The 21681-nt window shown below is 39.1% G+C and overlaps 1 protein-coding gene and 1 non-coding gene across 3 annotated transcripts in view; one reads left to right on the top strand and one right to left on the bottom strand.

Annotated features, from left to right (window-relative positions):
- Nucleotides 1-21681, bottom strand: part of PRRX1 (paired related homeobox 1) — a 95869-nt gene that overhangs the window by 14123 nt on the left and 60065 nt on the right. For both annotated transcript variants that reach the window (XM_027868638.1, XM_027868639.1), the window contains exons 2-3: nucleotides 6928-7103; nucleotides 808-989 (exon numbers count right to left, since the gene is read on the bottom strand). In XM_027868638.1, the coding sequence (XP_027724439.1) occupies nucleotides 808-989; nucleotides 6928-7103 (358 nt within the window). The remainder of the gene's footprint in view (nucleotides 1-807; nucleotides 990-6927; nucleotides 7104-21681) is intronic.
- LOC114047736 lies at nucleotides 20971-21097 on the top strand. Its single transcript, XR_003569663.1, has one exon. It is a non-coding gene; the product is annotated as a U6atac minor spliceosomal RNA (small nuclear RNA).

Genomic DNA, 21681 nt, shown 5'->3' with positions numbered 1-21681 from the left:
TGTGTGTGTGTGTGTGTGTGTGTGTGTGTGTGTGTGTGTGTGTGTGTATATGTGCATGTGCGCGCGCAAATTTCACTTCTGGAATATTAGAGCTGTATGATGAAAATTTGAAAAGGAACTCCTCCCATTCTTATGTACAAAATACCCCACATCATAACTATGCCCGATCATGAGAGCTCCATGGGAACTAGATGAGAACTAAGAATAGGAGAGGAGAATAACTTTAGATACATAGCCATCCCCATCAACTATGAAAGGAACTATGGTCATGAAACCAGTCAGAATTAGCTTAGTTTTTTTTTCTTCTTTTTTTCTTTTTATTCTAAAACATTTGTTTTTTAACATGACAGTTGCCTTCCATACAACACTCAGAGCCTCAACTACCTTGACATTATGCAGGTTCCTATTTGACCACGATAATACAAGAATCTCTTGGATTTGTAAACGGGGGTGGGGAGTTGGGCAAGGGAAGGTTTGCTCCAGGATGGTTGCAGGAGGGGAACTGGCCAAGTCTTAATGATCTTTTCTGTGGAATCCTTTCCCCATTCTCTCCCTTTTCAGTGTTCATGAGTCCAAGAAGAGACTGCTGATGGCCTGACCCTCTCTCTTCTGCCCCAAACCCTGCTCCTGGGGCAACTAGTATTCTCCTGCAGAAAGCTGGGGGGTGCCAATAAGATGAGTGTCTCTGGAGAGGCTAACCCAGAAAGAAATTTCGGTCAGCCACACAGGCAGCATGGATACAACTGCAGTAAAGCATGTGGAAGTGGAGCAAGGGAGGGTGTGCCATTCATTCATTCATTCATTCACCTGTACGGAGAGGCTGTCCCCCACGAAAGATAGTCGGTGGGTCTTGGAGCAGGACGAGGTACGATGGGCTGCTCCACAGCAGTCACATCCCCTGAGTAGGATTTGAGGAGGGAAGCATTTTTATTAGCCAGCATGGCTCTCTCATTCCTGCGAAACTTGGCTCTTCGATTTTGAAACCACACCTGGAAGGAAGGTGACAAAGACAGGAAGACAGAGAGAAAGGGGGAAAAAATAGTTACACACATGAAGCTCTCCCTGGCTTACTCTTTGCTGCTTTCCTTTAAACACTGAAAACTTGCAACTTTTTCCTCCTACCCTAGAGCTCTGATCCCTGGATCCCCAGAAATCCATGATGAAGGATTGATTGTGTGATCAATGAAGTCTTCTAGTTATTATAATCTTATTGTAATCTTTAAATCCTTCAATTTTCCCTTAGATTCATATTTCCTTTTGCATTATTGTTATCAAATATTTAGGGTCCCAACCACAACTATTTTGTACTTACTTCAGTTGTATATGCTTTTATGAATGTTAGTACAATCCCTTCCTCGATAGAATGTAGGCTTCTTAAAGGTCAGGGACAATGACCAGACTTGTGATGTCCTTGGTATAAGGAGCCACATGGGTACCTTTTCTATAATGTAAGTCTTAGAGTCTTATAACTTGAGTTTTAGAGAGTTGCCCTGAGAAAATGAGTGACTGGCCCAGGGTCACAAAGCCAGAAAGTGTCAGAGATGGGATTTAAATAGCAGTCTTCTTGATGCCAAGGCTATCTCTCTGCCTAGTGCATGATCCTAACTGGTGTAGTGGAAGGACCACTGGGGGATCTCATTAATTACTAATTAATTTGACCTGGGTCCAAATATTGACCCTGCTACTTACTGAATGTCTTTAGGAAAGTCATTTCACTTTTGTAGGCCTTGGTTTCTTCATTTATGAAATAACAAAGTTAGGCTAGGTCAACAAGCATCAATAAATCAACAAGTATTTATTAAATACCTACTATGTGACTGACGTTGCACTAAATGTTTGGAATACAAACATAGAGAATAAACCAATCCCTACCCACAAAGTGCTTTCATTCTAATAGAATGATGATCTTCAAAGGTCCTTCCAACTCTTAAATCCTATTATCCTATAACTTAGAAGGTGAGCTATATTATCGTAATCAATTTTTGATTTAATGTCCCATAAGTCAGAGAAGCAATGTGGCATAATGAAAAGCAAGATGACCTTAGAATGGGAGAGACTTGGGTTAAAGTCCTGTCACTAACACACACAGGTTGTGTGATCATGGACACGGTTACTTAATCTCCCTTTGCCTCAGGAAATGTTCCAAGACTATGAATCGCAAAATAAATGCAGATATTCAATCACAGAGGAAGTTACCTCACTTGGTACACCAATACACCAATGAAATCATAGCTCCTGACTAATAATTTTTTTAATGTTATTCAGGCCCTGTCCATTCCTATTTATGTGAGTGGCTAGGTGGTGCAATGGAGAGAGTATTGGACTTGATACGATGAAGACCAAAATTGGAATTCTGCCTTAGATACTTAGGAGTTTTGTTAGAAAGTTCCTCGGCCTCAGTTTTCTCATCTGTAAAATGGATATCGTTTTAAGCATCTCTCTCACAGGGTTGTTGTGAGGATCAAATAAGATAACCCTTGTGAACACTTTGGTGAGCCTTAAAGTGCTATATAAATGCGAGCTATTATTTATCATCTCTAAAAAGGGAGAGTGTTAAGATTTTTTTTTTGTTTTTTTTTCCCTCAAAGGCAGTGTCTTTTTTTCTAACATGTGAAAACCTGAGAGTTTTAGATGGATGTTTTAGATGACGTAAAATATAGAATTATAGCATTTAAAGAACTGAAAAGAACTTGGGAATTTCAGAGCTTGCTGATTTAATCCAATTCTTAACCATCTGTTTTGGAAGCCTGAGGTGTAGCTCAGTAGAGGGGCAACAAGGGCTGGAAACGCCACTCTCTGTCTCAACTTTCCTTCCCTTATTCTCTTCCCTCATTACTTCCACTTCTTTTCTCACTAGCTTCTCAATCCTTTGCAATATGGTTTCTGACCTTCTTGTTCAACTGAAACTGTTGTTAAGTTTCAGAAAACATTACTAAATGAGCTCTTCATTACCAAATCTGATTACCTTTCCCGGTCCTCATTCTTCTCAACTTGTTTGTGGCATTTGGCATGACCTTTTCCTCCTGGATATGGTCACTTTCTGAGTTTTTGCAAAGCTGCTCTTTTGATTCCTCCCCTTCTTGTCTGGCCTTTCTTTCTCAGTCTCCGTTTTCTCTTCCACAGCTCCCTGGACCTTCTTATCTTCTCTCTCTACACTTTCTCACCCAGTGACTTCATCAGCTCCCACTGGGTGAATAATCAGTTTTATGCAAAAAAGGCCAGACCTACATCTCCAACCCCAGTCTCTCTCATACATTCCCATACCACATCACAAATTGCCTGGTGAACAATGTGAAATTTCCTGTATAGACATCTCAAACTCAACATGTGTAGAACAGAGCTTATTTTTCTCCCCAAACTCATCCCTCTTCCAAAGTCTTCCTCAGTCTTTAAAGGGTATCAGCATTTTCCAAACCTCTCAGGTTGTCAGCCTCAGTGTTATTCTTAACTCCTCACTCTCATTCTTCCTATATTCACTCACATAGAGACATTCAATTACCAAGTCTTGCTATTTCTATCTTCCTAGCATCTCTTGATTCGAGCCCTACCAATACACACCCTTATGACTACTGCCTCAGTTTGGCTTCTCATTACTTCTTGCACAGCCTCCCAATTTTCTCCCTGCCTCAAGACTCTATTTTTCCAATCTATCCTTCACAAAGCTACCCAAATGATTTCCCTAAAATATAGGTCTGACCACGGCACCTGCCTACTCAATAAACTCCAGGTTCTCCTTAGACAAAACATTGTCTAGGATCAAATATGAACTCTTCTGATTGGCTTTCAAAGGCCTTCACAACCTGGTCCCAACCTACCCTTTCATCTTTATTATCCTTTACGCCCCTTCCTACACTCTATTCTCCAGTCAAACTAGCTTTTCTGGTGTTCCTCACATGCGATGTTCTATTTTACATCTCTATTTATGCCTCTCCACTGGCTTACCCCCATTCTTGGGACACATTGCCTCTTCACTTCCAGGAATCACTGGTTGCCTTCAAAATTCAGCTCAAGAAACATCATCTACAGGAAGAATCTCCTGATCGTGCTCTCCTTCCCCAGCTGCTAGAGTTCTGCCCTCCCAAAATTGGCTCGTATTTATTTTGTATCTATTTATCCTGTACATTCTCATTCATGTACATTTTGTCTCCCCCAGCAGAATGTGACCTCTGTGAGGGTAGATACTGTTTCATGTTTGTTTTTCTGTTTCCAGCACCTAGTATGGTGTCTGGTACATTGTAGGGGATTAATAAATGCTTGTCAATCAATTTATTGGATTATGAGGCAGTTCTGCACTGACTTTTGAACCATGGAATTATTTGTACTGTCTTTCTCTCCCTCCTACAAATAGCTAGCATACATCTCACTCCTGTCAAATGCCAACCAAAGGTAGAATCTTGATCAGGGCTGTATCAGGAATTTTTACATACACAGAGCTCTTATTTTGCTTCCCCATAACCGCTCTGTGTCTCTGAAATACAATATTCATTTCACAACACTTCCTGTATGCCCCTTTAAGTGATTAAAGAAACATTCTAAATTATTGAAAGTGATGCCAAACTAAACAGTTTCCCCTCCTTTCATGTCTCGATGTGTATCTTAGGGCTAAGTACTGAGCTACTTTACAAGCAGAGAGGTTCTGGCTTCTGCATGCATAACAGCTTGGCCAAAGGTTCTATCCTGCTCATTTAGCAGCTATTAATAATGGAGTATGTGTTCTACTCTTCTGGCAGTGACTAAAACGTAGGTGAGGGAGGGCAGAACAGGAGGAGGGTAGAGAGAAGACCAGCTTCATGCAGAATGGGTTTTTGCCTTTGTGACATGATTGGAGAAGCCTCTGGAAGTCCCCCTACCCCCTTGCTTTACCACTTTCCACTATTTCAGAAATACTGTTATTACCAACTCCTTTCAAAATACACCTAGAAGAAGATAACAGCATTTAGTTGTTATCCATCATTTCTACTTTACTATAAATTATAATTATATCCCTTGAACTCACACCCTATGAAGCAGTTTAGATGAGAACAGGGACCGGGAAGAATAGGAGTTTTGCAAGGATACAAGGAGAGAGTGGACTGGATCCCCCCGCCTAGCTCTAGTTTGATGTGACCTGACCCGTGTCACTTCAGAAATAACATTTACAGACCTTGGGGGCAGCTAGGTGGTGCAGTGGATAGAGCAGCCGCCCTGGAGTCAGTAGGACCTGAGTTCAAATCTGGCCTCAGACATATAACACTTACTAGCTGTGTGACTCTGGGCAAGTCACTTAACCCCAATTGCCTCACCAAATACATATATACATACATACATACATATATACATATATATTTGTATATGTATATATATATATATGCCCCTCAAAGTTCAGCCCCTCCTCAAGAACCTGCCCCTATCCACCTCATCAGAATAATTGTGTGTGTATGTATGTATGTACATATCATAGCCAGACATGGGGAGACATAAAACCTCCTTGTATATTTTGGCTTACATAACAGAGCACAAATCACTGCCTTGAAAGAGGCATTTGTCCTGGAGAATCTTATTTGAATCACAGATTGCATTAAGCAACATTGCCCATTTTCTTAAGTCTCAGTAAGCTGCCTCCGACTCCATCAGAGAGGTTCTGTGGCAGCAAGATTTGTTACATTCACATTTGAAGGATTTACTGGTCTGAGATTTTTTTTCCATTTGCTCTTGCCCTACTTACATCACTAGAATGGAATACAGATAAATAATACTGTCTGTGCTAAAATGTTGTGTAAACGTGAGCCTAGGTTTCTGCTGAACTGGCCTGCCCTACCATGTTGTTCCTTCATCTCCTGTCTTTATGCCTTCATCCTGGTTGTCTCCCTTGCCTGGAATATTCTCTGTCTCCACCTAGCTCCCTGCAGGGTTCAGCCCAAATGCCACCTCCCTTAAGAGGCATTCCCTGATTCTTTCCCTCATCAGTATTCATCCCAAAATTATTTTCATTTTTAATATATATTCTGTATTTACTTATTGTCTACATGTTGTTTCCCCTCCGATAAGATGTAAGCTTCTTTAGCATTGGGACTATTTTCAATTTTGTCTTTTTTTTTTTCTCAAGGACCTAGAACATTGTAGGTAATTAAGAAATGATTGTTGAATTGGATTGTATGCTGGATTTGGATACAGGAAGACTTAGGTTTAGAAATATCATTTACAGACCTCTTGGGTCCATGACACTTGATAGCTGTGAGACTATACAAGCAATTCACCTCCCTCTATCAACCACAGATAACTTTCTTTTTTGTGTTTGTTTTGTTTTGTTTTGTTTTGGCAATGCAATGGGGTAAAGTGCCTTGCCCAAGACCCCACTGCTAGTAAGTGTCAAGTGTCTGAGGTTGGATTTGAACTCAGGTCGTCCTGAATCCAGGGCCACCATGCCATCTAGCTGCCCTCACAGATAACTTTCTTTAAAAAAAAAGTCTAATTTTTAAGACCAGATCTTTCCATCTTGCCCAGGCTGGAAGTACAAGGGCTACTCAGGGGTCCCATCCCACCCTGACTGCACAAAAGCTTGGACCTGCTTTGTTTCCAATCAGATAACTTCTGAAGGCATCTATTAAGTTATAGATTGGGAGAGAATTCCTACTCTAAGGAAACCATGGACCCTTGATCCATTAACCCATTTGTTGTTATAACATAGCTTCCTTATTTCTTCCTATGCCTCCTCTCATTTCTTCAACCCAACCAACCTGCTAAGTTCTACCCCATCTCGTTTCTAAAAGGTTAAACTCTTTGCCCATGTTCTTATTGAGAGGCAGAATAGGGACATCTTAATATTTTTTTTGGATTCTATTTTTATTGCAACATTCCAACCATTCTGAAATCTCAAGATGGCGTATCTGGTTCAGGGAGGTGCTTCCCCAAAGGCTTATGTCTGGAACTCTGCAAGCATTTCATTACCTGAACTCTGGCTTCAGTGAGGTTAACTCGGCGGGCAAGGTCTTCCCGTACAAAAGCATCAGGGTAGTGTGTCCTCTCAAAGACTCTTTCTAATGCCTGTAACTGACTGCTATTGAAGGTGGTCCTATTTCTTCTCTGCTTTCTCTTCTTCTTCTCCTCGGAGTTCAGCTGATCATCTGTAAGAGAAAAGAATGACAGATGGTAAGGACTCTGATGGTTTCTCTTTATACTTCTAATCCAGCAAACATATACTAAGTGCCTACTATGAACAAGGTACTCTGCTAGGCATGGAAGATACAAACACAAACAAAAACAAAAATGTCCCTATCCTCGAGTCAATTATGTTCTACTATCATCATTCTCCTACTCCATTTTTCTGCATTAATACCTAACTCGAGCCACAGAATAACCTTATGAAGTGGCTGTTTTTCTCCCCATTCTACAGCCAAAGAAACTGAGACTAAGAAAGTTTAAATGACTTGACATACTGAGATGCAACCTTGATCTACTTTCTAGCCTTCCATAACCCTATGTGGACAGCAAGGATTCAATGACACTGGTCAGTTATGTATAGAAGCTTGGGGCTGTATGTGGTCAGAAGGACCTGGGTTGATGATCTAGGAGTCGTCTTTGGGAGAAAAAGGATGAGACATCTTAACTTCCCAAGAATAGAGAAGGGAACAAAGCTGCGATTGTTGTCATTGAGTCATTCAGTTGTGTCTGACTCTTCATAACCTCACAGACCATAGCATGCCAGGCCCTTCTATATCTTCCACTATCTCTTGAAGTCTGTCCAAGTTTGTGTTCATTTTTTCCATGACATTATCTATCCATCTCATCCTCTTTTGTGTCCTTTTCCTTTTTCCTTTAATCTTTCCTAACGTCAGGGCCTTTTCCAATGAGTCCCATCTTCTCATTTTGTGGTCAAAGTATTTAAACTTTAGCTTCAGTATTTGAACTTCCAGTGAATACACTGAATTAATTTCTTAAGTATTGACTGATTTGATCTCTTGCTGTCCAAGAGACTCTCAAAAACCTTCTCCAGCACCACAATTTGAAAGCATGGATTCTGCAGTACTCAGCTTTCCTAATAGTCCAACTCTCACAGCCATACATTGCTACTAGAAAAACCGAAAAGGGCCAAGGTCTCCCATTGCATCCTGAGCCATCTCCAGTGATCCTGATGAATATCTGGCCACTGGACCCAGATGACTCAGGAGGAGAAAGTGAGGCTGGTGACCTTGCACAGCCCTCCCTCACTCAGATCAGTCGATTGCAAGTCATGTCACCATCTCCCTGATGTCATGGTCCTCTTTAAGAATGAAGGACAAAACACAACTAGGAAAACCATAACTGTAACTATATGGACTTTTGCTGGCAGGGTGATGTATATTTTTTTTTAGCATGCTGTCCAGATTTGCCATATGTCCTTCCAGGGAACAAGCATGTTTTGATTTCATGACTGCAGTCACTATTTGTATTATCTTTGAGCCCAACAATATAAAATCTGACACTGCTTACATTTCTTTTCCCTCTATTTGCCAGAAAGTGATGTGATCAGTTGCCAAGATTTTTTTTGTGTGTGTGTGTGTATGCATGTGTGTGTATAAACATAATATATGTATATATGTATATACATACGTATATATGTATATATGTGTGTGTATATAGTTTCAAGCCAGCTTTTACACTCTCCTCTTTCAAACTCAATAAGAGGCTACTTAATTCTTCTTCATTTTCTGCCATCTAAGTGGTATCATCTGCATATATGAGATTGCTCCTATTTCTTGTGAAGACCTTAATTCCAACTTTTGAGTCATCCAGCATGGCATTTCACATGATGCACTCTGCATATAAGTTAAATAAATAAGGTAACAAAATACAACCTTGTTGTACTCCTTTTCCAATCTTAAACCAATCAGTTGTTCTATGTTCAGTTCTAACATTTGCTTCTTGGTCCTCAGATGATCTGGTACTCCCATCTCTTTGAGGACTTGCCACATTTTGTTGTAATTTACACAATCAAAGGCTTTAGTATAGCCAATGAAGTGGAAAGAAATGTTTATCTGGAACTCCCTTGCTTTCTCCATAATCTAGTGAACGTTGGCAATTGGGTCTCTATTTCCTCCACATCTTTGAAAACCAGCCTGCTTTTCTAGTAATTCTTGGTTCACATATTGCTGAAGCCTAGGTAGCAGAATCTTAAGCTGGCATGTAAAATGAGTCAATTTTTCAGTAATTTGAATATTCCTTGGCATTGCCCTTCTTAGTATTGGAACATAAGCTGATCTTTTCCAATCCAGTGGCCACTGTTGAGTTCTCCAAATTTGCTGGCATATTGAGTGCAGCACTTTGATAGCATCATCTTCTAGAATTTTAAATAGCTCATCTAGAATTCCATCACCTCCACTAGGCTTATTGTTAGCAATACTTCTTAAAGCTCACTTGACTTCATTCTCTAGGATAGACATCCTAGGTCAGTAACCACACCATCGGTGATGCTAAGATATTTCTTGTATGGTTCTTTTGTCTTGCCACCTCTTCTTAATCTCTTCTCCTTATGTTAATTCCCTACCATTTTTGTCTTTTATCATGCCCATTTTTTCATGAAACATTCCCTTGATATCTCGAATCATCTTGAAGAGATCTCTTGTCTTTCCCATTCTATTGTTTTCTTCCGTTTCTTTGCATTGCTCATATAAGAAAACCTTCTTATCTCTCATTATTCTCTAGAATTCTGCCCTCAGTTGGATATATCCTTCCCTTTTTCCTTTACCTTTTGCTTTCCTTCTTTCCTCAGCCATTTGTAAAGCCTTATCAGACAGCATTTTGCTTTCTTGCTCTTCTTTTTCTTTGGGATGTTTTGTTATCATTGTTGTTGCAGCCTCTTATACAATATTAGAACTTCTGTCCATAGTTCTTCAAGCACTCTATCTACCATATTTAATCCCTTGAATCTGTTTATCACTTCCATTTCACATTCACAAGGGATGTTGTTTAGGTCATACTTATATGGTCTTATGGTTTTCCCCACTTTCTTTAATTTAAATCTGAATTTTTCAATAAGAGGTCCATGATCTGATCCACAGTCAGCTCCAGGTCTCATTCGAACTGACTGTGTAAGAGTTTCTCCGCCTTTGGCTGCGAAGTATATAATCAACCTGATGTCAATATTGACCATCTGGTGATGTCCATGTATAGAGCTGTTGAAAAAGAGTGTTTGTTGTGACCAGTGAATTATCTTAACAAAATTATATTAGTCTTTGCCCTGTTTCATTTTGTACTCAAAGGCTAAATATGCCTGTTATTCCAATTACCTTTTGATTTCCTACTTTAGCATTCCAATCCCCTATGATGAATGTGACATCTTTTTTATTATTATTATTTCTAGAAGATATTGTAGGTCTTCATAGAATTGATCAAGTTTGGCCTCATAAGCATCAGTGATTGGAGCACTGACTCATATTACTGGGGTGTTGAACAGTTTGTCTTGGATTCGAATAGATATTGTCATTTTTGAGATTATACCCCAGTATAGCTGAGGTAGAACCTGTACCAAATCAGAAAGCCTTGTAACACATGTGTTTTCATCTATGTGATTCAGAATCCTGGCAGATTCAACCTGACCCTCCGTGGTAGACAAGGAGGCTAGGGAAAAAAATGTGTTCCCACCAGGAATTTTCTTTTGTTTAGTTTTCACCTTGTAGCCTCTTGGAAGTAGCATGGGACCCTCACCTCTCAATAGCCAAGGCTCCCATCCAGGATCCATGCTACTGAAGCAGTAAACTAAGAGTCCTTAAAACAGATAAGAAATAGGTACCCATTGACTAGGGAACAGTTGAATAAATTATAGCACATGAAAAAATGGAATATTATGGCAACATAAGAAATGATGAGAGAGACAACATGATGCAATTGAAAAAAAGCCTGCTTTAGAATCAAGAAGACCTGTATTCAAGCCCTGGTGATGTCTTGCTAACTTCTGTAAAGTTAATTTGATGGACGAGGTTTTTTTACACAAGAGCACACTAGTTAGGTGACCCTGGGAAAGTCACTTAACCTCTTGGTCCTCTAAGCAACTCTCTAAGACTGTCAGTTAAAAGATGAGATTCCAATCTGCATTGGTGCATGAAGGTGGAGGGAGGTGGGGAACCCATACTAGTATTTCCCCACATTGAAGAAAGCACAGAAATCACACCTCTACCCCACCTTCCACCCCTTGCAATCATAAAAGAAACAATGAGTATGAGGAATTGAAAAACATGGGAACACTTAAATGGTGTAGAGTGAAGAAATAAAAACCAAGAGAACACTATATACAACCACCACAATAATGGTTAACAGATGTGATCAGAAGAACCTCAGATCTACTGGGCTAGGGTACCACCCACAGAGTCAAAGCTTGAATGTCCCCCTCAATGGGAGTAGATTACAGGCTCCCCTGATTTCCTCTGTGACAGTATTTGTCGTTCAGTCTTCTTTCAGTCGTATCCAATTCTTTGTGACTCTGTTTTGGGGTTTTCTTGGCACTGTGACAATATACACATTAACACTACTACTAGACAATCTAATTTGGGGGAATTACAATGAACAATTTTGATCCTAAAAAACGGATGATGAAACATTCCTTCCTCCTCTTAGTAGAGAGGTAAGGGACCATGGATGCAGAATTTGTATATGATATCGATGGTCACAGTACCAGATTTGCTGAAAGGTTTTTTCTTTGTTACAAGAAAGAATTCAACAAAGGGACTTTTTAAGGAGAAATGAAATGACTTCAAAACGAAAGGCAACAACAGAACTTTAAAATGACAAAAACAGATCGGAGTTATCAGAGATAGTCCGTCAACACCAAGCTAAGCTAACTCTGCATCTGGGAGACCCTGAGACTCCCCAGAAAGACGGAGTAGAACTGATAGACCTTCTGTAACAGGTCTCCCCAAAATAGGACTCTGAGAGTGTGAAGCCTGAGACTTTCCCAAGCACTGGCTAAGTCCACTATTGCCTTTAGTGTAACCTCATTTCATAATCTACTTTTGGAAACCTGGCAAGCCAATTATCCAGCCTTCCATCTTCCATGTCTGCAGGCAGTGATTAGTGTACACCCAACCCCACCTCCCCCACCCAGCTCAAGTCAGGAGTGATGGATGTATCAAGCTGAGCAGAATACCAGCTGTGCTAACCTACTACTGCACGGGGCCAGCCACAAAGCCTGGCCACTTAGCCCATAGATCTCTCAGAGATTTATAACTCAGTAAGCTATCATAACCCAAATCATACATTTAGCCTGTTGAACCAGACTTTGGATTCCATTCCCAAAGGTCTACCTCTCTCTAACCACCAAGCAAACCACCAAGAGAAAAGTCTAGGCAAGCAACTAAGCATTTGTTCAACATGTAAGTAAGGAGGTCTTGACAGTGTTGTGACAGTAAGCGTAGCTATAAATGCCTCCAATTGAATTGAATTTGAATAGGACTCTTAATTATACTGTCTCATTCATTCATTCAACATTTATTAAGAGTCTTCTTTGTCTATGCAAATCTATTATAACTACTAGAACCTATTTCAATAACCCAAGAGTAGTGATGGTTTTCTTAAACTAGAATATTTTTCTACAATGTGAGAATATTTTTTTAACCTAATGTCTTACAGTTATCCCGAACTTTACAAATTACCATTTGTCTATTATCCCGTTTCTTCTTCACAACAATCTTATGAGGTAAGCAAATATCATTATCTCCATTATGCAGGAGAGGAAACAAAAGCTCAGAGACCCTATGCGACTTGGCCAAATTCATACCACTAGTAAGTAGGTGATCCAAAAGAGAATTCAAGTCTCCTGATTCCTTGACTTTGTTCAGCCACACCTGACTGTTTGTGACCCTGTGTGGAGTTTTCCCTGGCAAAGATGCTAGAGTGGTTTGCCTTTTCCTTCTCCAACAGATTAAGGCAGGCAGAGGTTAAGTGACTTGTCCAAGGTCATACAGCTAGTGGATGTCTGAGGCCAGATTTGAACTCAGGTCCTCCTGACTCCAGGCCCAGCATTCTATCCATTGAGCCATTTAGCTGCCTCCCTCCTGGTTCCTAGTTCAGTGCTTTTTCCACTATGAGTTTATTATCCATTTCCCAGGTCTAATTGATCCTCAGATATTCCACAAAGAAGCATCATCTACTCCACTGTATAGAAGAAAGATAAAGGTTAAGTAATATAAAAGTAGTAACCTTTGATCCTTTTAATGTCTTCGGAGAGGTGCCACCTTCTAGCAACTGTAAAGCAAGTGCAATGTTTTTTCATTTATAATGTGCCGCAGACATTCTTCTCAATCCCCAGGTCTATTTTCAGTCAATGATTCTATTTGTCATGCCTGTCAGGACACTGTGACCTCTGAGTGCAGGGGTCTCATGACCTTTGACACACAGGCATGGCTAAGAGACTCAGAAGGTGTCATCAGGGATTCAGCTGTCTCTGACCTTGTCGCCCAGCATCATAACTAAGTAGTACTTTAGTCTCCATAATGTGGCTAAGACCTCAGGCTATTTGTAGTATGGCCTAATACACAAGATTTTGTCCAGAGGCATGTAAGAGAACACACATAGACACACACATTGGGAAAATCATCCAGGTAACCATGTTGTGCCACAAAGAAGTCTCACCTGGGTCTCTTACTGCCTTTCCTAAAACACTTAGCTCCACAGTGATTATTAGGGCTTGTTGAACACCAACCCCTAAAGCTTGGCTCTCCCTACTTTTGCAAGCCCCCCAGAGAGACCCTCAGAGAAGGAGAGGGGCTGGTACCATCCTTAGATCTACTGGCATCTGCAATCCTACCTCCCTGATTGTGATAAGGCAGTTCAGGTCTCTCCAGGTGGTCTGAGCCCTGATGACAGGTGTCACCAACCAAACTTGAAGATCCAGTTAAAAAAGCAAAGGTCCAGAAAAGAGCTTTGCCTTTCAGTCGGTCTTTCCTTGAATTCTTTTAGACCCTCTCCAAAGGGAGATTAGGGAAGCGATTCCAGCAATTTGTAATCCTCATCATCAGGAACTTCTTCCTCGGGTGAAATTCTAACTCCTCTGTGCTGACATATAAACCTATTCTCTCTTTTTCTTCTAAACTGCAGTCACACAATTAGGGCTTAATGAGACTTTTTATGTCCTATTCCCAAAACTACAAGTGCACTCCCTTAGTTTTTTTTTCTTTGAAGTAAACCTGTTGTTAACCCAAATTCCACTGGCTGGCCACCATAAACCACCAGTTCCCCTGAGATGGGAGGGAGGGAGATGGAGAATCATAATATATGACGGGGAGCAAACAACTATGACTTGAAAGATTCTGGCAGTAGGTCTGAGCAAAATCCTTGTTATGTGTTTGCTGTTACTGTTGTTGTTTTAACAAATCATAACACCCCTCCAGATGAGTTTGGGTATGAAAAAAAAACATGTAAATAAAGAAAGCCCAGCAATTCTCCTTCTGGCAAACATCTTTCGTGGGACAAGGTGTAATGGAAGGAGAAGACCAGCAGTCATGAGGGACAGACCTTTGGTCATATAGCATGTCTGTCTTTGCTCACGAGATCCAAACTGTGAGCTCTTCGTTTTTGTTTTTTTCCCCTGACATGGGAGATCATGATCCAGCACAGTATCTTTAGAAGCACCGGAGGAAATGTAAACATTACCAAGGTTTGCAAATGTTGGGCACTGGAGGGACCCTTCTCTGTAATAAACAGCTTTATCAGACCTCACACTCAGGTTGAATGAAGGGTAGGAAAAGAGATGGAGCTAAACTGTTCATTTTCTGACTGCAGTTTGCTGTTCTGACCTGCTTTCCAGAGAAAACAATTTTAATTCATATTGGTCTTTAGAACATCCTGCCCAAAGATGCTCACTTCCTATAATATGTCACAGGGCATCTCATTTTTTGGGACATTGAACTGGGCAGTATTTATCCAACCTCAGAATAACCATAAGGCAAGTCAAGATATCCAAAATAAAGAGACGTTAGCCTTCACAGATTCCTCTTAGCTAGAGATGAGTCTCCCTTCTCACAATTCTCCTAGCAGTTTGTAGCTTTCCTGTGGATTTAATACATTTCAATTCATCTTGTTTTTTGTGTACCTTATTTTATCTGCTTCCCCTCAAGAAGCTATAAGCTTCTTGAGGGCAGGGGCCATGTCTGCTATCTCTTTGCTTAGCATGGAAGCTTTGGGCCCATTTAGGAATCTTCAGTGCCTAGAACAATTCTATACAATACATAATCAAAGAATATTGGATTAATTTAATTTAATCACACATTTGAGTAAATAGATGATAGATGAAAAGATTTAGAGCTAGAAGAGATCTGAGAAGTTATTTATTTCAACTCACTCATTTTACAAGTGAGCTAACAGACCCAGAGGAGTTAAATGGCTTGTTCAATGTCACACAGAAGTATGTGGCAGAACCAGAATTCAAATCCAGGTCCTGCCTTCAAATTCAGTACATTTCCCATTACACCAAGGGTTGGTTGGTTGGTTGGTTGGTTTTTATTTCCCTGAATTATCAGACTAATTACTTCCATGTGGATCTTGCCAATGGCTTCAATTCCTACTAAAAAATAAAATAAAATAAATTGTTCTGTGGAGCAGGAAGAGATCTTAGAAATGATTTAGCCCAATCTCATTTTATAAAAAAGCAAACTGAGGCAAGGTAGGCAACTTGTTCAAAATGACATTGTAAGAGTGGATTTAAACCCAGGTTCTCTGATTCCAAAATTAGTGCCTTTTCCTTTGAACATGATACGTTTGCCCTTCTGTCTCATACATAAATGGACACAATCATCCCGCCACTTGGCAATGCCCTCACTGTTAACACTGAAGAGTCACATCATCAGAGTAAATGAAAAAAGCACTAAGAAAAGTGTTTCCAGGAAAGATGCTTTTCAAAACTCATCTTTGCTTAGCTGGAAGCTTTGGGCCCATTTAGGAGGAATGCAATGTAATAACTGAAAAAGAAAGATGGAGAAGATGCATTTGTCCCTGCTTAGCAATGCTACTACTGCTTGTAGCAGCAATTGTGTGTGTATATATATGTGTGTGTATATACACATATATATGTATACATACACACACATATATACATACACACATATATACACACACATATATATACGTGTGTGTGTGTGTGTGTGTGTGTGTGTGTGTATATATATATATATATATATACGTATTTCATCTACTTGTGATATCTGGACTGTTTTATAGAGTTTGGGGTGGGAGAAACTGGGTAGCAAGTCCCAATGTAACCACACGTCTTCTGTGGCACCCCTACTTGATTAAAGGTAACAGACCACCGGAAGATTTAGTTCTATTATGAGGACATGTCTTTTTTCCTTGATCACAGAAACTGGTATTCCAAGTAGAAAGACAAAGAGTTCCTTGCCATAGTTTATAACGTACAACAGAAACAAATCTTGTAACAAACTATACCCACTGAGGTAATGTTGTTTAGCCAGAAAGGTTACGTTATGATTGTTGGCACCAAGAATGTGTTAGGAGAACTCATAAGTGGGGCCACCACCTCAACTAAATTTTTGAGTCACATTGGTACTTACACCTAAAAATAGAGAGGCCTTCCACAGCTGATTCATGAAAACTGACTATAACCAAGGGAGAGATTTTCCTTTCAAAAATGGAAACTACCATTTCTTCTGAATCGTAAGTCATGGTTTTATACAAAATGCAAGGGACTATATTTATAGAAACTTAAATGAAGTGTTTCCAACCTAGGCATGGTAGAATTCTGAAAAACATTGCTACCCTATCATTATTATTTAATAAAAACCCATGAGGGCCATCATCCACAGTGCTGGATGATTCTCTTCAAGGTTGTCTTCTGAGACTTGATAGCTGTGTAATCACTGGTAAATCATGTCATCTCTCTGATCCTCAGGTAACTTTCAAAGATTAAGCCATACATTATGTATATGTATGTACAGGTGTGTGTACATGTATGTATATCTATACATATGTGTATTATGTGTATGTACATGTATTATATGCATAGTATTGCATGTATATGTGTATATGTCATGGACATATATTATCAGTCTCTCTACATAGGATGTTGCCAAACTATTGAAGTCACAGGTCCTTGAAATATTGACCACATTGTATTTGTACAGTTCTTCCAATATATGTCAGATCATTTGATCTCTGCAGCGACCCTCTGAATTGAGTAGGGAAAAGATTATCGTACTTATGTTGCAGATGAAAAAAAATCCTGCCTAGAGAGATGACATAATTTCCCCAAGGTCACACCACAAGTCAGAGGCAAAGCCTGGACACACTCCTGACTCCTAACTCAGAGCTCTTACCATTCTCTTGTATAAGCTGGCTTCTATTTACCAAAATAGCTCTATATTTTTCTTGAGTTTCTGCAGACATACTTCATTTTGCCAATAAAGAAACAACCTATGATTTTTTGGAGTCATAAAAAACAAACTAAGTTTGTTTTTAAGTCTTATGGATACAGAATTCTTCCAGCCACAGCCCCTCCTTCTGGGGCATCTTTATAGCTCATCCTTCCAACCAAGGCAATACTTAGAAAGGAGCAGAGATTGACATCTTGCTTCAAGGATGATTGACTATGCAAACACTGTATAAATATTTTTCAGCACCATTGTTTTAGTCCACAGCTGTGGCCACCAACACAGCAAAGTCACTAGTTTACCAAACAGAGCCCAAATCTTTAGTATATCCAACCCTCACAAAGCAACAACAGTCCAACAATCATCAGTCCCTTGCGCTGAATGCTTGTCAAAAGAATGAATTAGATGATTTGCCAGCATTACATGGGTAGTAAACATAAGAGCCTTCTGTCTCAAAGTCCAGTGCCCATTCTAGGTGATAAAGTGGATTGAGTGCTGGGCCTAGATTCAGGAAGACCTGAATTCAAATCCAGCCTCAGACTCTTATTAGCTAGGTGACTCTGGATAAGTCACTTTGCCCCTGTTTGCCTCAGTTATCTCATCTGTAAAATGGGAGTAATAATAGCACCTACTCCCAGGGTTGTTGTTAGGATCACATGAGATAATAATCATAAAGCATTCGGCACATAGTAAGTGCTATATAAATGTTAGCTGTCATTATTATCATACTTTTGTTAACATCTTTTGCTAATCACTGCTGAAAGCTATTGCAAATATTCTGGAGATATATTTTGATTTAGCAGCACCTTGAAACTCTTCAAGTAATTCAAGACTTTAATATCCAAAAATAAAATACCCTAAAGTTTCATTATAACATTGTCCTTGAGGTACATGACTTGGGACCTTCTTAAAAAAAAACTGCTTTGGAGAGTTTCTGTTGCATGGCTTGCTTTTTATACACCGATTCTCACATACGCTTCCTTAGATGGAATACAAGTTGGATTTATTTGTTATATTTTTAGTATGAACCCTAGCAGGACTCATCTACCTAGACATACAAATTACCTAGGAAAGAATTTCCTATTTGATAATAATTGCTGGGAAAACTAGAAAACATTCTTGCAGAAATTAGGCTTAGACCAATATCTTATACCATATTCTATAATGCATTCAAAATGAAAATGTGACCTTAATATTAAAGATCATGCCATAAAAAAATAGACGTGTAGAAGATCATATGCCTTTCAGAGCTACGAGTAGGTTACATCATAGGCCCAGAAGCAGAGACGGTAGTAATAGCTGGGCAAAGCGTCCTAGAGCTGGGGAAACAAAGGGTGAGGGAAGACTCAACCAAATAAAGGATAGAGACACTTAGAAAAGCTAACATAAATACTTTTGATTGCCCAAAACTGGAAAGATTCTTCACAAATAAAATTAATGCATCTAGGATAAGAATGGAAACAAAAGATGGGAAAACTCTTTCCATCAACTAGACAATCATACAAACATATAGGTAAATGATAAAAAGTTATGAGCAAACAGTTCTCAGATGAAAAATTGCAAAGTATTAAAAATGATGTGAAATAATAATTTAAAAAACCTAATGAGAGAAATGAACATCAGAATAACCCTGAGATTTCACCTCACACATAGTAAATTGACAAAGATTACAAAAGACAGGAATAGTCAATATTGGAGGAAAGGTAGAAAGACAGGCACACTAACTGATTGTTGGTCAAACTATGAATTAGTACCAGCTTTCTGAAAAGGAATTTGGAATTATAAAAATAAAGTGATTAAAATGTCCATACATTTTGATCTAGAGGTGAGGGCATATACTACAAAGACGTCATTGAAAAAAGAGGCTCAATATACGCCAAAATATTTATAGTAGCACTTGTGGTAGCAAAGAACTAGAAAGATATAGATGCTGGGGAGTGGCTAAACAAATTGTGGTTCATGAAGACTATGGAATATTGTAATGCTATAGGAAATAGCAACATTATGAATACAGAGAGGCATTGAAAAACTGATATGAACTGATGCAAAGAGAAATAAGTAGAGAGTAAGGAAAACTATTCACAATCACAATAATGGAAATGGAAAGGATGACCACAAAGCAATAGAAACTGAATGTTCTAAAATTATAAAGAGCCAAACTGAGAATAAATACAAGAAGGCACCTCCCCCTACTTTTTGCAGACAATGTGTGTGAGGGGCAAAGATAGGGGGAAGGGAAACAGTTCCATCGTATTGTATATGTCAGATTTTTTTTCAATGTATTGATCAGTTTGGGCGATTTTTTTTCTTATCTTAATTATTTTTCTTTTTGTTACATGAGATAGCTCTGTGAGAGGAGAGGAGAAAAGATACAGAGGGAAATCTAGAAGATATAAAAACAAAAGCTTATTAATAAAAATATTTTAAAAAGAAATACTCAGAGATTTCTTTAAAATGTAATATCCTAGCAGACGTTTGAATCCAAACTTTCTGTCTGGAAGAAGTGCACATACTTGCAGTATTTTCCCGTGAAAAAAAGTTCTCTCTTATATCATAGAACTGTTTTTAAAGAATTTACTATAGTAAATAGTTTGATCCTGCTTCAGCTGGTTGTGATTTTTGTACCCTTCATATTAATTTGAAAATGAGGCAGCTTGAAAAGGGAAGCAAGATAGCTTGAGACACAAGTGGAAGTTACAGACAAGTCCAAAACTAGAAGTACTCAGCCAAGAACAATGATAAAGGCCTAAATATGCACAATTACAAACATGATGGTCACTTGATGAAATGATAATAATAATAACTGGCAGTAACCTTTAAACCAGTAGAGGAAATACCTTAGTCCTGGAGGGCAGAATCCACTTAGGGAAGTTAAGAACCTTCAATTTAATGCAATTCAACAAATATTTATTAAATATCTACTAGGTGCAAGGTCCTTTGCTAGATGTGGGGGATACAAACATTATTTTAATGAAATTGTCCCTGACCTCAGGGAACATATATTCTACTGGGGTTGGGGAGGAATACAAGATATACTTAGGTAAAATCAAAATGTATAGAAAGTAATTTAGAGAGAGACAGAAATGTCAAAGGGACTAAGCAACTTCTAAATGCTAATCAAAAGCTGATGAGTAAATGTCAAATAATAGACTGAACATCTTTTGTGCTAGGATTAGTAACCTGATCATCATGGAAGTAAGAAAAAGAACCTTTTTTTTTTTCTCCTGAACTGATTCACTGCTAAGCCAGGGAATCAACTCTCCTGCATGTTGCAAGCAGTACTGAGGCCTTTTCTCTTAGATTTTAGAGATAGGTCTGATTTTGTACATCGAATCTTCTAATGTTCTGCTCCCTGGACATATCATTCCATTTCTTACCTCTTACAAAAGATGTATGATCCCAAAAATGACATTTCAAAACAACAACCAAGAAATGCCAGTGGAGGGAGGCATGCAGCACCTAACAGAATAGTATTTCCATTCATTGGTGATAATTCAAACTATAAGCAGAGATCTTGAGAGGAAAAAAAATTCAGGGAACTAAGGCTTCACTTCTTATTCAAGACAGATAGAAACAACAGAGCAAATAATCAATAGTCCTACTCTAATTTTAGTCTGATACATGCCCCAGCCTTCAAACTTTATTATATGAAAGGACGGAAGGATAACTCTCTCTTAACAAGGATGAAAGTAGATCTAGTAGCCATTACATCATACATATGGTTAAGACATTGCTGCCTACTCTTGGTCATTTAACCATGTTTTCCTTTTACAGAATGTGAGTTGTTTAAGAAGATGCTTTTTTATCTTTACATCTCTAATGCCTACCCTAATGCCTAGCACATAACAGACACAATTAAAATTGGTAGATTGATTGATTCAATGATTGGGTATGTAAGTGTAAAGGGAAGAATGAAAGGCAGTGGGGAGTAGAGGAAATGGCATGAGGAATAGGGAAGAAGAGTAAAGTGGAAAGGGAGAGAGTAAGATCCTCAAGGGCGGGACCTATGTCATTGTCAAGTGCACTCCATCACTACTTTTCGTTCACTGGGTTATGTAAACAGCCTCCACGTATCAACACCTCCATGCCGTTTTAACTTCCTGTAGGCAAATGCTGGAATATAACCAAATCTTTGGTCAGGCAAACTTAATTTCAGGGTACATTGAGGCATATTTTCAGAATAAAACTTAAAGACAAATGCTCTTGATAAGTCTTAATCACCTCAGTTTTCAGAAAAATCTGATGCAGTAAGACCCAAAAACCTTGGCATCAGTAGGAGAAATCTATCCCCACATCAAAACTTGTCATTGGAATCTTAGTTGCAAATATGGCAGACAAGGGGCATCTATGT

Source organism: Vombatus ursinus, unplaced genomic scaffold (assembly GCF_900497805.2).
Source record: "Vombatus ursinus unplaced genomic scaffold, bare-nosed wombat genome assembly UNPS02014789.1, whole genome shotgun sequence".
Taxonomy (NCBI): domain Eukaryota; kingdom Metazoa; phylum Chordata; class Mammalia; order Diprotodontia; family Vombatidae; genus Vombatus; species Vombatus ursinus.
The sequence above is the reverse complement of the archived record's forward strand: the minus strand, read 5'-3'. Positions and strand labels throughout refer to the sequence as shown.